This window comes from Hemitrygon akajei, chromosome 9, assembly GCF_048418815.1.
Source record: "Hemitrygon akajei chromosome 9, sHemAka1.3, whole genome shotgun sequence".
In the NCBI taxonomy this organism is placed as follows: domain Eukaryota; kingdom Metazoa; phylum Chordata; class Chondrichthyes; order Myliobatiformes; family Dasyatidae; genus Hemitrygon; species Hemitrygon akajei.
In genome coordinates this window covers 139,719,665-139,736,003 of record NC_133132.1, presented here as the reverse complement: position 1 = coordinate 139,736,003, position 16,339 = coordinate 139,719,665, and the positions used below count along the sequence as shown (strand labels likewise).

Below are 16,339 nucleotides of genomic sequence, written 5' to 3'. Positions count from 1 at the left end.
TTTTCCACTGAGGCTAGGGGAGAAAGAAAAACAGAGGACATGGGTTAAGGGTGAAGGGGGAAAAGTTTAAAGGGAACATGGGGGGGGGCTTCTTCACGCAGAGAGTGGTGGGAGTATGGAATGAGCTGCTAGATGAAGTGGTAAATGCATGCTCACTTTTAACATTTAAGAAAAACTTGGACAGGTACATGGATGAGAGGTGTATGGAGGGATATGGTCCAGGTGCAGGTCAGTGGGACTAGACAGTAAAATGGTTTGACACAGCCAAGAAGAGCCAAAAAGCATGTTTCTGTGCTGTAATGTTCTATGGTTCTATATCAATTCACCCCTAACCTATTTATACTTTTTTAAAAATACCTGCAATTATTGATAAGCATTCTGGCTACTGGATTTGCATTAAAATAGTTTTGGGTAGAAACTTTTCAATCAGCTATAACTAAAACTGTAAAACTCCTCTACATTACATTTTCAGAGTTTCCTTTAATGAAGTAATGAACTTACTGCAAAAGCTTCATGGAACTCAAAGACATCAATATCATTAAGTGTTAATCCAGCTTTCTCCAAAACCTTAGGAGTTGCATATGTTGGCCTAGCATTAAAAGAAAATTGCATTATAGAAGGAAAACAGCCAAAAAATATGAAGTAGTTGGAAATAATAATAATTACCCAAGCAGTAACTGGTCTTTTGGATCCTGTGAGACATATACAAAGTCCCTGAATGAAACAAAATAGTGCTATGTATTATTTCATCAATTAGCAACTTGCTACATTGATTCCCCCACCATTCAAGTAGAAAAGGAATAACATTTTCACCTTAGATAAGCCAGTGGTTTGTAGCCCATAGCCAGCGCTTTATCTTCAAACATGATTAACACAGCAGAAGCACCATCTGTCTGAAATTAAGACCATGAGAGAAGACTTATACAGTACAATAAAAGTCTATGCTGAATCCAAGTAGCTCATTCACATATTTCCATTCTTTTCTCAAGGTCTTGAAAATCTCTCAAGTATCCATTCAAACTCCCCATGGAAGGAACAAAATTGTTCTTTTCTCATCATGTTTAGAGATCATTTCTATTCAGTAAAAGAGTTTGATCTCATTAACTTTGAATCTCATGCTGTAATTTTAAATATATCCCCTTTGGGGTTTAAACAATTATTTTGTTTAATCCAAACTAAATCTGTCATGATCTTGTACATCTCAACAAGTCTCAATTTTTTTGCTTCAAGAACCCCAACTTCTTCATTCTATCCTTATAGCTGAAGTTCCTTATTCCTGGAACAATTGTTTACAGGTGCTATTATTTGACAGAATTTAAACCTAATGGTAAGATCAGCCCTAAGGACATGTCCAAATCTTGGAACAGTATTTATTTCTTATACATTTTCAAAACCATATCAAGCAAAATAATTAAACAAGTACATCTCTGATTCTTGACTAACTTGAGCTTTTGAATTCCCAATGGCTAAATAAATATAACAAATTTAGAATTAAATAGAGAAGCCTCATCAGTAAACTTGGATTGGCAAATTCTCAGAGGTTGAGAGATGATACAAATGTTATGAAAATCTGTTAATCAAGTCTTTAACCATGAAACTGAAAAGAGCTAAGGTTTGAATATTGGATGGGGTTGGGATATAGAGGGAAAGAATTCAAAGCTGATCAACACCAATATAGAGAGACAAAGGGTCTCAGCCTGAAACAGTGACTGCTCGTTTCCACGGACACTGCCCCACCTGCTGAGTTCCTCCAGCTTGTTGTACGTGTTGCTTTGACTCCAGCATCTGCAGTGTACTTTGTGTTTACCAATATAGATCCATTGTTTATGGGGAGGTGGAGAAAAAGTAGGAAGTCTGGCAAGCCCAGGTAAGTGGAGATCCTGATGAATTTAATGACTAGACCTCAAAGATGTTATGCTTCCCTTTTCCTTCCTTGCAGCTGGCTAAATTGATAGGCTGGCCATTTTCTGAAATGGGGTATGAGAATAAGAGACAGCAGACTTATCCCGATCAGTAAGAAAACAAGTGTTTGATTTTGGTGACAAAGGAGACAGTAGCAATTGTGTTTGTCAGAGAGCAATGCGACCTCAAGGAGTAATCAGACTTTCAAGTGATGCATTGGGGGAAACTGCCCAAAAACTTTTGGCAACTGACTAAGATTCACTCCCAGTTTTGCCAGCTACTCAAAGTTCACAGGAATTTGGCTTCCATGAAGAATCCACAGAAGAGTTTGTCAGTATATCTGTACTTGGACTTGTTGGCAATTAAACAGGACAATGCCAGCAGTTCTATCTGGAACCACAACACTTACCAGCTAAATCCAAACCAATGTAGTCCAAAATATAACAATGATAAACTTGATGGATTGAATAGATGGCTTTGGACACATGGTCATTACCTTTTCATTATTTAAGCTTTCTTTGTCCTTTGATTGAGTAAGATTGATTGAAGTTGATTAATTAATTTTTCAGTTATTGTTATAGTTTGCAATAGTAGAGGGTGATCCATATTGTCCTTTATTGTTTATTATCATGAACAATAAACCCACTAATTTGCTCAAGAGTCATAAGAGATACCATCACACAGGTTCAGGCTATTCAAATACGTTATTCAAGAAGAACAGGCAAAAGAACTGAATTCAACATAAACCAAGTTCTATTCACCCATTATTCATATCCTGATGATCAACAGGAAGTCATATTTAAAATGCTTCTCTCCATTTTCAATGGCTTTGCCCTTCTTTAACTTACAAGTATATGCAATATCTTTCAGGCCATTCAAAGATCTTGAAGCATCCCCTCCTGATGCACATGCCTTCCTCAGATGCTAACCTCCCAAAATTATCCTTTACTTCTTCAAGACCTACTGGATTGACCAAGCACTGTTTGATAATTCCAAATATGTCCTAGCACAGCATTAATCTGTGTTAATAACTGCCTATGACTATGACACTACGAAGACCTTGTGATGAGTTGCTATAATCAAAGACAAAATACAGCTGAGATTTTTTTTAAAATGAAAACCTACATGAATGTATGTGCAATCACAAACAAGAGAAAACCTGCAGATGCTGATTTTGATGAAGGGTCTTGGCCCAAAATGTTGACTGTACTCTTTTCCATAGATACGACCTGGCCTGCTAAATTCCTCCAGCATTTTGTGTTGTTTATGAATGTGTGTGCGCTAGTTAGCAAGAGTCAATCAAATAAAAATTACTATTTAAGTGTTGGCATTCCTCTTCCATCTTTGCAAATTAATAATACTTCAACCTTACCAGGAAAGAAGCATTGGCAGCAGTAATGGTTCCATGTGGTTTGATAAAGGCTGGCTTCAATTTAGCCAGCTGTTCCATCGAGGATGGTCTAATTCCATTATCTTTGGTGACAGTGTGACGGCCTGATTTAACACAAAATAAATAAATAAATTCAGGTTGCCTAGCCAGACAATTTTTTTTCCCCCACAGCAAACACTAATTTGATTTGCTTAATATTTCTTTCGCCACAGATGTTGCCTTACCTGCAGAGTATTTTTAGCATTTTCTTGTTTTAGATTAGATCTTTAAGTGAATGCATCAATTTATCTTAGTAAAATGTCTGTTGGAATTTCATTTCCTTTATTTGCTCCAACAAAAATCCTTTGACCCGCAGTTGTGAAACAACCAGTCAAATGAGCAACAAAATCAGATTGGTGAGAGCACAGAGACCAGCTACAATACACTGAAATTTTACCGTTCTTACTTGTGACCCCATTATCTGAACAATTAATAACTCGAGTTTTCCTTTTTCCTTCTATTTTGATGAATGCATCAAAAATCCATGGTAGTTTCAATCATAAGAATAAGTGAAATTCCATTACCAACCTCTGCTGCTTTAAAATTTAACCAGTAAACTCAATAAAATTTTATAGTTGTGGCTTCAAATTCACACTGAGTAAGGGAGAAAATGGTTAAGACTTACAAGTCAGCAAAAAATTTGTAAATTTAAAAAAAATGTAAATACTTAACAGTTGTAAGAACATTGAGATACATTTAAGCATGAACAGATTAACTTTAAAGATTATTATGCAAGATTGAGGATCAATGGCGATACAGTGGAAAAAGCCATACAAATTTCTCGGTATAGTTTCAGTAAGGCTCTGTACTATTGAAATAAGATTTCCTTACTACTGTTTTCAAATCCTCCCATATATTGAGCAAACTGCCTTTAGAGAAGAGTGACATAATAAAATAGAATTTTACATTGAGTTTGAAGGTGACTTGGTTTAATATCACACCACGATATTAAATCTAAACAGAATGTATTTCTTAAGATAGGAGAAAAAATGAGCATGCTTGATAAAAGTCATCAACATTGAAAAGCATGAGTGGTTGGAAGATTATATGTGGACAGACAATGTTTAGTATTTTTCAATAATGGCAATTGGATTGTACCTGTTTACTTCTATTTGTGCTATTATTTCAAGTACCATGTCATGACTGGTGTGAGCATTCAGACACAGCATCATTAATTCTAAACTTTTAACATTTATCTTTGATTAATATTGCTATTTGAATTTGCTTTCAGGCACCTATTTTGCTTATTTTCTTCCTGTATTCACTAGGAGATCCTCCATGGTCAAGGATGACCTTAGATGCTGTGTTCCAGTTGTCTATAACTGGTTAGTAAAAGCCAGGGTTAGTAGAATATGGAAAGTAAACTGTTGCCCGTCTTGCAAGCTACCACTCTCCTCACAGCTGAAAAATCCAAAGGGAAGTTAGAGACCTCTTTCATTTGGCACCAGTAGTGTCACAGGAGTTGCAATCAGTGTTGAACTCAACACAAGACTGCCTTAGGGACCCCAGCTCTAGATTTTACCTTGGGGTTTATTCCTGAAGCACTCCCCATAAGTGCAAGGCATCGAAGGTTTGAGATCAGTTTTCTTTCCTGTAGATGAGATGCAACCACAGCTGACAAGCACTATCTACCTGAAACAACTGGTTTTAAGGTGCCAGTAACCAGCTTTTGCCCCTTCTCCTGTCAGCAGAAATGATTCTGCTGGACTTAGTAGCTATGCTACACGAGGACAGCAGCTGGACTTGGTTGTCAGAGGCTATTTGAGACACATGCCATTGAAAGATTTAATAGGTAGCAGGAGCTTATCCCCAGTATCAACCACTCCCCCGGCTAAAACACCCTTAGGAACCTATGAAATTCTCATTATGACAAGCTAATTTAATGACTCACCCCCTCCCCATAGCAGTAACAAAGCTGCAAAATGTTTGCTCCAGAAATGGCAGGAAAGAAGTGCTTGCCATGAATGGATAAAAGGATTAGAAAAAAAATCTGATCCCATAGTGTAAAATAACATGACTATGATAGCCTCCCTCATCTCTAGATGTCGAAAGCGGTGATAGACCATTCTTAAACAGCTCTAATTTTAGTAATGATACTACTTGCAAAATGAAACAGGACTAAGAGAGGTTCTTAAAAACTGTATACAGATTTCCCCTCAAAACTTCAGGCTCTTTAAAGCAATGCTTACAGAACAAATGCAAGAGTAAGTATTTTCAATTAGCAGAATTTTGCCAGTGCACCATTTTTCAATTAAATAGCTCTTCATAAGTTTTCTACAAGATAACTACCTGGCACTTTGAATGGAATGACATCTTTAAGAAGCTTCTCAGTTTCTGCTTTCTTGGCCAAAGAATGTGAACGCAAAGCAAATTCATCTTGTTCTCTTCGGGATACACCGAATGCTGCTGCAAGTCTGTCTGCAGAATGCCCCATCGTCTCGTTGGTGGAGAATTCAGCTACCGCTGGAAGCTAGAGAAATCACATAAATTACTAAAATTATATTTTGGACTAAACTTCATAATTTCCATTGTTTACACCATTATGTTTGCTTGCTTTATAATTAGGATACTCCTTTCAAACAGCCTGACACCAACTGATAATCTGTACAGGAGTTTTAAGTAATTCTGAGCATATTTTGCATCAACCATTTTCAATCACAGAATATTCAGTTGGATTTTTACCAACAAATGCTTAATTCAAAACTATTTATGTTCTCAATGGCTCTTGGTAAGTTTTGGACTTCTGTGCAAATGTTTGTGAGTGCACACCAGTGTGTGTTCTTGAAGTTCAGCAAGTAAGTTTAGCCAAAACTTAAAGCTGTGAACTGTAAGACACATATTCAACCTAGTTATAGCTCAAAAAAAATTCAAATCCCAACTTTTTAAAAAGCTGATAAAAACACAGGATACCTCTGCCAAATACTTATGGAGCAAATGAAAAATATATATATAAAATATTGATATTTTTCTATTTCAGTAAACAGTGGTTTTGAGTACCTGTGTACCTTATTAGCGTAAATCTGCCATTATAGAGGTGTGACAATATTTTAAATATTTTCAAGGGCTGGAAAAGCAAGAATCATTTTGTGACATTTATTAACAATTGCAGCAACACAAAACTTGTGATTGTGGCATTTGGTAGTTAGTGTAGCACTACTACAGTGCCAGTGTCCCAGTGTTTGCCTGCTCTCCCAGTGATCACATGGGTTTCCTCCACATGTGCTGGTTTCCTCTTATGTTTCAGATGTGTGGGTTAGTAGGTTATTGGTCACATCTGTGTAATGGTAGTGCAGGCCGATTGGACTGGAAGGACTTGCTACCATGCTCTAAAAATAATTATATTCTTGCCCATATACTGTAAGAATACATTAGTGCAATACCTCAGGAGCAAAAAAGTCTGGGCGGATTTTTCCAAGGAGAGCCAATTTCTGTCCTAGTGTCTTAGCTCTGGGAAACGAAAGTAAGGCCTTCCTCATTTTCCTGCTGTGACGGATGGGAACGTCAGACATGAATTCTACACCACCTGCTATTATTGTATCACACTGACCGGAAGCAATTAGAGCAAAAGCTGTAATACAAGAGATGCATCATAAATAAACATCCTCAAAAAAAGAAACAAAAATAAATTCAATTCCTCTTTCAATATTTTTATTAGTTTCTGCATAAAAGAATACAGACTACAAGATATACAAGTCAAAAGAAAAACAGTACCAAATACATTGTATTAAAAACAGTTACAATCACAAAACCCTGTATTCATAAAAATTAAATTGTAATATTGAAATATAATAATTTTGTTATACAGAAAAAAATCTAAACCCGCTACCAGAGTCAGAGCTGTTCATAAAAGCAAGAAAAAGGGGAAAAAACGTTATCATATAATATATTATTGGCCACCATCTGTACTTTTACAACAAATCAAAGGTTTTGAAAATAACTCAAATATGGTCCCCACAATGTATAAAATTTGGAGAAGATACAACGTTCAGTTTTTGAATCTAGCCAAGACTTTTATACATAAATTCAATTCCAAAGATAAAAATTTAGAAATTTGGTCCTGAGCTAGTCTAACCAGACTATTCAAAAAAGAATGCACTAATTTATAAGGAATATTCCAAATTAGTTCAGTTTATGAATAGCAATTAACTCAAGCAACAGTTTGAATCCAAATACTGTGGCAGATACAAGTCTATAGGGGGATGCAATAATTTTGACCTACCTGTAGTCATTGCCTGATTCGAAGAAATACAAGCCATTGTTACAGTGTGGGCTGGAGTTCTCTCTGAAAATCCTGCTCCAAGTGCAGCCTGTTAAAATCATAGCAGCCGAGAATATCAAGCCACCAAGTAAAACAGCAGCATTTTTGCATAATATAAAATACACACCGTACATTTATTCACTTAATGAAAGAAAAATCCCTAACAACTTCCAATTGTTTGAGGAATTCTTCGTATGAAGTAAAACATATGATACATTTGATTCATAAAATCTGGAATGTTAGACACTGTATTCAAAAATACATAACAAATTGATCTTCAAGACATACTGTACTTCACCTGGAAAATCATGCTAAATTTGGCCATTAAGGTGTGCAATTACCAAATGTCTCCACCAATTGTTGCAAAGTTGGGGGGGGGGGGGGGGGAGGTGCATGGGGGCGGACTTAATCCTGTATGACATGCTTTCCATTCCCATCCAAAAATAAAGTTACAAAGTCAAAGAAATTCATTTGATCCTTTATTAAGCAACTAGCAAAACAATTTTGAAATAACAAAACTAATGAAACTAAAACTAGCAGTATAGCAAAATAAGCACTCTTAGTGTAATAAACATACTTAAACTTCCTTCAATGTAATTAAGTGATTTTAAGTGAAGTGGTGTTTAAGCAAAATTAAGTGGTCAACAAAAAAAATCATTCCCTGCTGTATCTAACATTAACTGACTCTAGACTGAAATAAAGACAAAGCATGAACACACAACGAAACTCTTCGCTTCTACCATGTCTCCACTCATGTGACTTAACTACCATAACAAAATAATAAATGCACATAAATTCCAAAATAATAAATTCTCAGTCTTAGTCATTAGGAATATAATGACTAAGACTGAGAAATACTGATTTTTGGAATGTAGAATTTTGGAAATCGCAATGGAAATGTGGAAATTGAGGCAAGCAATCAGTTTGATATTATAAAATGCTGCCAGAGTCCCAATGGTGACAGGTTCTACTATTGATATTTTATGTCCTAACCTAATCAAAGCCAAATGAAGAGTTCCTCCCACAAACAAGAGAAAATCTGCTGATGCTGGAAACTAGAGCAACACACACAAATGCTGGTGGAACTGCTGTGTTTTTGGCCTGCAGCAGCATATTGTGTATAAAGAGTTCCTCCAGCAGTTTATTTTTTGCTCTAGATTCTAACATGTCTCTTTTGTTTACAAATGAAGATTTATTTCTTTAACCTACTCAATTTAATGTTTCTTCTATCTAATAGCAGTATGAATGCAATTTTGGGGAAAACATTTCTAATTCTGCTGTCCTGAACACTATTGGTTAGTTATCTGTCCTTATCGTTTTTGCTCACTTAGCGTTTTGTACCCTTTTATTCCATGTAATTTTTCCCCACCATTTCTTTATGCTGTGTGAAAACAACTACACGAACAGGAAGATGCAGGAAGATAAAGACACAACATTAACCATTTCAAAAAGTAGCCACCAATATAACACTTTGTAATAAATCTATAAAGGATGCACTTCTAAAAGTTTGTGCATACAACATTCATATCATACTCCATGAGACTTTCAGATTTTGAAATAAATTACTTTAGTATAATACACCCTTCAAAACAAAAAGAGAAAACTTTTTGCCATTCAAGTACAAAATACTTCCATTTTACAGATGGCCATTTTCCAAATTGTACTTTGAGTGGAAAGTTCCATCAATTGATAGAATAAATAAAATATTCTCACATGAGTAAATGAATATCAAAGTGCACAGCCCATTAATCTAAAAGTCATATATAGTCGGCCCTCCTTATCGGCGAATTCAACCAACCGCGAATCGCGAAAACCCGCAAGTGCTCTTCCAGCACTTGTTGTTCGAGCATGTACAGACTTTTTTTCTTGTCATTGTTCCCTAAACAATGCAGTATAACAACTATTTTACAAAGCATTTACTTTGTATTAGGTATAAGTAATCTAGAGATTATTTAAAGTATATGGGAGGATGTGCGTGGGTTATCATGGATCGGGATTGAAAAAAATTGTAAGTTCTCTTACTAAGTAAGTCGGAACAGGTACATCCGGTATTATTTAGCGTCAGTTAGTCAAACGTTTGCATTCATATATATAGTATATATTTTAACCTTTCTATGCATATAAAGCACTTCAGGACGTATGCTTCAGTGCCGGGCTTGGGAAGTTCCCGAGTTCGATCTAGTGACAGATCGCTATCGAGGGCACTCTCCACCATGCCGGGTTGATGTGGAGGATCAAAAACCCAAAACCCAATAATTAAACCATTGCGTTGCTTAGTAATAATTGTAGCTTTCATTGGGGCAGGGCCTTTCTCACTTTATCCTTTAAAATTGTTCCGACCGTTGACCGAAGTAGCCTAATGATTTTCCAATGACCGATGGCGTTTCACCTCTTTCCGATCGCTTTATTATTTCCACTTTATTTTCAATCATTATTGTGATTATTTTCGTGAACAGAAACACTGCGGATTCAGATCTCTGCCACTGGGCTCTAATGTTCACCGCACTGAGACAGGTTAAATAAGGGCTTGGGTTCTGCTAGGTCCTCAGGTCCACCACATTTAGACAGGTTGAATAAGGGACTTGAGCATCCGCGAATTTTGGTATCCACGAGGGGTCCCGGAACCAATCCCTCACGGATAAGGAAGACCAACTGTATTTCTTGTTCCTCAGACTGAAGATCAAGAGTGCCCCATGGATCCAACCAGCTTCAGTTACTTCATCAGCAGAAGTCTTTGCTGAAATGAGATAGAGGCTAGGCAACCCCCAACATCTCACTCTCTTTACTTCCCAAAGCTTTAAAAAGTCATATTGAGTTGTGATGAAATATCACTCTTCTAGATGAATGTGGCGCAATTACATTCAACAAGCTGAACACCATTCAAAATAAAGCAAATTGCTGGAGTGGCAACTCAGCTACCACACCAAAAATACCATGTCTTTTTGAGGATGTCATAACTGTGAGGAATTGATGATATAAAAAAATCATTTTGAACCTATGTAACCTCTGGCTAAAAGAATAATTGGGACTGAATAAGAATTTTTGAACTGAAGTAAACTCTGTCTTCAGCAGTCAGCTAAAACCAGCTTATACTAGTTCTCCCTTGGTTTACAGAGAGACATTGAGAGTTTGATAACATTGTACATTGTGCCCTCGTTTGAGTAGGGGAAGGAGGACTCACCGATAAGGATAGGAATGAACATCCATCTGTAATTAAGTCAGGATCTAGCAAAGGGAATAACTGATAAGGACAGGACAGCACATCCATCTGTAATTAAGCCTTGATCTAGCAGACTCTCTTATCTGTAACTAAGTTTCGCACCAACAGACTTGGTGGGGGTACCAGTTCAAATGTCATCTTGCAACAGTAATGTATGGGGCTTACTATGTATAAATATATTGCTGTAACTGGAGAGAGTGGGCCCACTTGTTGGATGGTGGCAGTACTTAAGTGTCTTCCCTTTGACAATTGGGTCTCAAACTCCTGCAGGAGGGTGCACAATAAACTGTTGTAACTATAAGAAGTTGGTTTCCTGAGTTTTATTCAGATTCAATTTTAACAACTGAACCCTTTATCATCTACAAATTGCAGCACAGCAATTCACCAAGATTTCTTTTCACAACACCACCAAATTCTGGTGCAATGGAAAACTTCTATTTCCAAATTTCTCTCCAATTCATAGACTATACTGTATTGAAATAAAACCTCACCATTCTCTTTTCATTTCTGGTTCCAGTTAGAGGAATTTTCTACCCAACAATACAATGTTCACAATGTTCTAACATAATGTTGACCACGGCACCATTAAGAAGTCAAAATGGGATCAGTTATATTGCCAAACAGGATTTGTTAACTCATTTAAAAGACAACACTTCTGATAATACAGCAATCCATTAGAATTGCTTTGATGCAGCAATCTAAATTCTGGATTGCATCGGTACATGTCTGATTTACAGAAGTAACTGTGGACAATAAACCAAAGAAATACTCATTATGCAAAATCTTTAAAGGTTTTAAAGACGTCCAAGGCAAAACAATAAGATGAGTTATATCAGGAGCAAAATATTTTTTAAAAATCTTCAAATATAGAATTCCCACATACCTCTCGAGCAACATTACTTGTTTTGACCTCCTGAATAACAGTACCAAATACAATATAGTCAACATCTGGTTTTGGGACATTGGTTCTTGTAAGTAGTCCCCTATATAAATAAAAACGCTTTTAGTTTCCAAAAGAAACTCTTAATAATCTGAAGTGCAATACAATGAAGTACAAACAATAATTTCAAAGCTTAGTCTTCTCACTTACTTTAGTGCTGTCCTGGCTAAATCATGAGGCATCAATTCTGCATACCTATAAGACATGATGTATCAACATATAACTGGTTTTATACGTACAATCATATAAAACTTTCCTTGTGGTAACAAGAGTTAGCATTGTACTGAAACATACAAAATTTAAAAAACATTTTAATTCAAATTTCTAGTGAATCACAAGAGATACTAAGCAAATAAAAAATATAGATTTCTGTAACATACCTAATGAATGTAATCTGACAAAGCAATTATATTTACCATTAACAGAACATTAAGACTTATGCTACTTCTGTTAAACTAAGAATGTTCCATGTAGAAGCCAATAGCAGATATGACTTGACATCTTTCAAGTCACATCTGCGAGGATGTGACAGAGAGGAGGTGCAGCGGCTAACAGACTGGTGCAGAGCCAACAACCTGTCTCTGAATGTGAACAAAAGAGATGGTTGTTGACTTCAGGAGGGCATGGAGCGACCACTCCCTGCTGAACATTGACGGCTCCTCAGTAGAGATCATTAAGAGCACCAAATTTCTTGGTGTTCACCTGGCGGAGAATCTCACCTGGTCCCTAAACACCAGCTCCATAGCAAAGAAAGCCCAGCAGTGTCTCTACTTTCTGCGAAGTAGAAAGTCCATCTCCCACCCCCCATCCTCATCACATTCTACAGGGGTTGTATTGAGAGTATCCTGAGCAGCTGCATCAGTGTCTGGTTCGGAAATTGCACCATCTCGGATCGCAAGACCCTGCAGCGGATAGTGAGGTCAGCTGAGAAGATCATCGGGGTCTCTCTTCCCGCCATTACAAACATTTACACTACACGCTGCATCCGCAAACAGCATTATGAAGGACGCCATGCACCCCTCATACAAACTCTTCTCCCTCCTGCCATCTGGGAAAAGGCACCGAAGCATTCGGGCTCTCACGACCAGACTATGTAACAGTTTCTTCCCCCAAGCTATCAGACTCCTCAATACCCAGAGCCTGGACTGACACCTTACTGCTCTATTGTCTTGTTTATTACTTATTGTAATGCCTGCACTGTTTTGTGCACTTTATGCAGTCCTGGGTAGGACTGTAGTCTAGTGTAGTTTTTTTTTCTGTGTTTTTTTTTATGTAGTTCAGTGTAGTTTTTGTACTGCATCATGTAACACCCTGGTTCTGAAAAAACATAGTCTCATTTTTACTGTGTACTGTACCAGCAGTTATGGTCGCAATGACAATAAAAAGTGACTTGACTTGAAGTCAAAACTGTATTCAAGCAATAAAAATTGGTGAACTATTAGGAAAACAACATGATAACTCACAGGTTAAAAATGCCTGTCACTGCAGTATTTGCTAGTTCAACATATTATGAAAAGCATATGTTGCAATTATGTGCAATGTGTAATGCAATGAACATCTGTACGATAAGCAATTTATTAGTCTTTCAAACACTGTCATATATCCATCACATACAAGTAACGAAAATTTCTAAATTATTTTCCTTTTATAAATACTTTCCAACCTCTATCCTATCGGCAGAATCAAAATATATTACTCAGGTTGCCCTGGTTAAACATACATTGAACAATTACAAAATATTTACAAACAAGGAGTATAAGTTGTTGGTGGGCTATGTCGGATTAAATCACCATTTCTAGGAGAGAAGCAGCAAAGAGGAAAATGGAAAAATAATGGAAATTCCACAAAAGAAAATTTCTTGCTTCAACAAATACGTGTATCCGTAAACGCAGTGTGCAGATTCAGACACCAAGTTTAATACCTACGTGGTACCAGACAACAGGAATGGAATTCGGACACCTTCAACCAGAACAACATTTCTCAACCCTGGTTTTGCTAGAGTTTTCTTGGTGCTTGATTTCACTGTTGGAAATAATAATAAACTTATATCTTGAAATCTCTCTTAATGAGTTGAATTTAAGCATTGAGGTCAATTAGTACTAGATCTATGTCAAATATTAGAAAGCAAATAGAAAGACACTGTACCTTGGGATTGAGTAGAAGAAACAGAGCTCAATAAACGCAAATCTGGTAAAAGAAAGATGACAGAGCAATTATCAGATCCCACTTGGCTCAACATAGGTATATAAAAAGATCAATTACATTAAAATTTTTTAGCACTTTTAAATTATCAGGCAATTGACTTCACAAGCACTTAAAACTATTAAATTGATTTAATGAGAACACACCAATACTTTTGCCTTCTGCAGGCCTTTACATTCTTGAAATAAATTAATTTTAATCCCCGAGAAGTGATAATATTGCCCAGTCTGATTCTGATGTGATTTTCTGTAACCCTATACAGAAAGACACTTTTCTAAAAAAAAGAAACCAAATACTTGATATTCAATAGGATTAAATCTCAAATTTCTTCCTAAATGCAATAAATATGAACTAATGGAAATCCACTATTGCCTTTGTCAGAAACACTTGTTCTCTTTATACTCATCCACGAAGGGCAAGGACCCTGCTGTACTCCTATCCCTACAATATAGATAATTACTCAATGGAATAAGGTACAATAGACCTGCATTCTCCTTCTTTAGGATCATGTCCTGTCAGAGTCGATTCGAAAGTAAATTAAAATCAATGGCTCATCCTCTATCAAAATTATTAAAATTGTGATATCGTACAGTGTATATTGATTAAGCTTCATTGTGTTTTGTATGAAATGAAGCTGTTATTTATTCATGTAATTTTCTTTCATAATTAAATTCAGAAAACAAAAGTGTGCCATGTTGTTGCATAGGGAACTTTTCACTAATTAATGTGGAGATGCCCAACTGTTTGCCTGAAAAGTAACTGTATAATCAGAGTCCCACCAAAAACTGAGCGGAAAGAAAGCAACAAATGTCCATTGGATGATAATAAATATTTCAAACTGATATTACACACATACTTACTTAATTTTGCAGCCCATTTCACATTGGTGGGTACAATTCTAAATGTGTGCATCAACATGGAAGCCATGACTTATAAATTAATTTCTGTAGAAATAAAGTTCAATGTTATAAGAACTGCTCATCAGTATGCCACAGAACATTAATTCCCCACTGCCAAATCTGTAGCTATATTTTCAAGCAAATTTCTGTATACAAAAGCAAAATGCTACTCTTTTTAAAAATGCAAACACAAGGAAATCTGCAAATGCTGGAAATTCAAGTAACACACACAAAATGCTGGTGGAACACAGCAGGCCAGGCAGCATCCATAGGAAGAAGTACAGTCAATGTTTCGGGCTGAGACCCTTTGTCAGGACTGTCCTGACGAAGGGTCGCGACCCGAAACGTCAACTGTACTTCTTCCTATAGATCCTGCCTGGCCTGCTGCATTCCACCAGCATTTTGTGTGTGTTACTTAAAATGCTACTGTTGTTGGAAATATGTTATAAAATAGGGAAAGAAAAACTAACTTAACATTTCTATAATTAGAACTATTAACTGCATTTTTCCTGTTTGTAGTTATATATGAAAATAACTGATATGCCTTCAACATTTTTTTCAAAACTGGTATTATTCTTCTGAACATCCTTGCATATTTTTTCTTTGATTACCAAAATTAATACTTAAGAATAAGAATCCAGTTTAATACCACTGACATACTGAATGCCTTGAAATTTATTGATTTGTGTTAGCAGTATAGTGCAATATATAAAAATATAAATTACAGTAAGAAAGAAATACAAAAAATTAAGTAGTGCAGTAGTAAAGAGAGTAAAAATAATGAGGTGTTCATGGGTTGATTCATTGTCCATTAAGAAATCTAATGGTAGAGAGATAAAAGCTGTCTTCAGGCTCCAGGACCTCCTTTCTGATGGTAGTAATAAGAAGAAAGCATGTTCTGGGTGATGAGGGTCCTTAATGATGGATGCCACCTTTTTCAGGGATCACCTTTTGAAGATGTCCTCAATGCTGGGGAGGCTAGTTAGTGCCCATGATGAAGCTGACTGAGTTTGGAACCCTCTACAGTCTTTTCCCAATCCTGTGCAATGGCTCCTCGATACCAGATGGTGATGCAGCCAGTTAGAACGCAAGCCACAGTACATATGTAGAAATTTGCTTGAGTCTTTGGTGACATATCAAAGCTCAATGACGAGTCTTCCTAATTACATCAATACGTTGGGCACAGGATGGATCTTCAGGGAATTGATAGCCAGGAACTTGAAAATGCTCACCCTTTCCATTACTGACTCCTTAAAGAGGACTAGTGTGCATTCCCTCAAATTTCCTTTCCTGAAGTCCACAATCAATTCCTTGGTCTCACTGACATAGAGTGCAAGGTTGTAGTTGTGACATCGCTCAACCAGCCATCTCACTCCTGTACGCCTGCTAGTCACCATCTGAGATTCTGCCAACAGTTGAGTAAAAATTTTGCTGAACATCTTCTAAAATCTTGCTCAAAATTTAAACTGGCATTTTTTAATTCATTTGC

The 16,339-nt window shown here is 36.5% G+C and overlaps 1 protein-coding gene across 2 annotated transcripts in view; it reads right to left on the bottom strand.

Moving 5' to 3' along the window:
• Window positions 1-16,339, bottom strand: part of hadhb (hydroxyacyl-CoA dehydrogenase trifunctional multienzyme complex subunit beta) — a 31,076-nt gene that overhangs the window by 9,604 nt on the left and 5,133 nt on the right. For both annotated transcript variants that reach the window (XM_073057126.1, XM_073057125.1), the window contains exons 2-13: window positions 14,812-14,895; window positions 13,895-13,936; window positions 13,675-13,771; window positions 11,900-11,944; window positions 11,693-11,792; window positions 7,551-7,638; window positions 6,712-6,899; window positions 5,621-5,801; window positions 3,275-3,396; window positions 814-893; window positions 667-714; window positions 502-589 (exon numbers count right to left, since the gene is read on the bottom strand). In XM_073057126.1, the coding sequence (XP_072913227.1) occupies window positions 502-589; window positions 667-714; window positions 814-893; window positions 3,275-3,396; window positions 5,621-5,801; window positions 6,712-6,899; window positions 7,551-7,638; window positions 11,693-11,792; window positions 11,900-11,944; window positions 13,675-13,771; window positions 13,895-13,936; window positions 14,812-14,878 (1,146 nt within the window). In that variant the 5' untranslated portion in view covers window positions 14,879-14,895. The remainder of the gene's footprint in view (window positions 1-501; window positions 590-666; window positions 715-813; window positions 894-3,274; window positions 3,397-5,620; window positions 5,802-6,711; window positions 6,900-7,550; window positions 7,639-11,692; window positions 11,793-11,899; window positions 11,945-13,674; window positions 13,772-13,894; window positions 13,937-14,811; window positions 14,896-16,339) is intronic.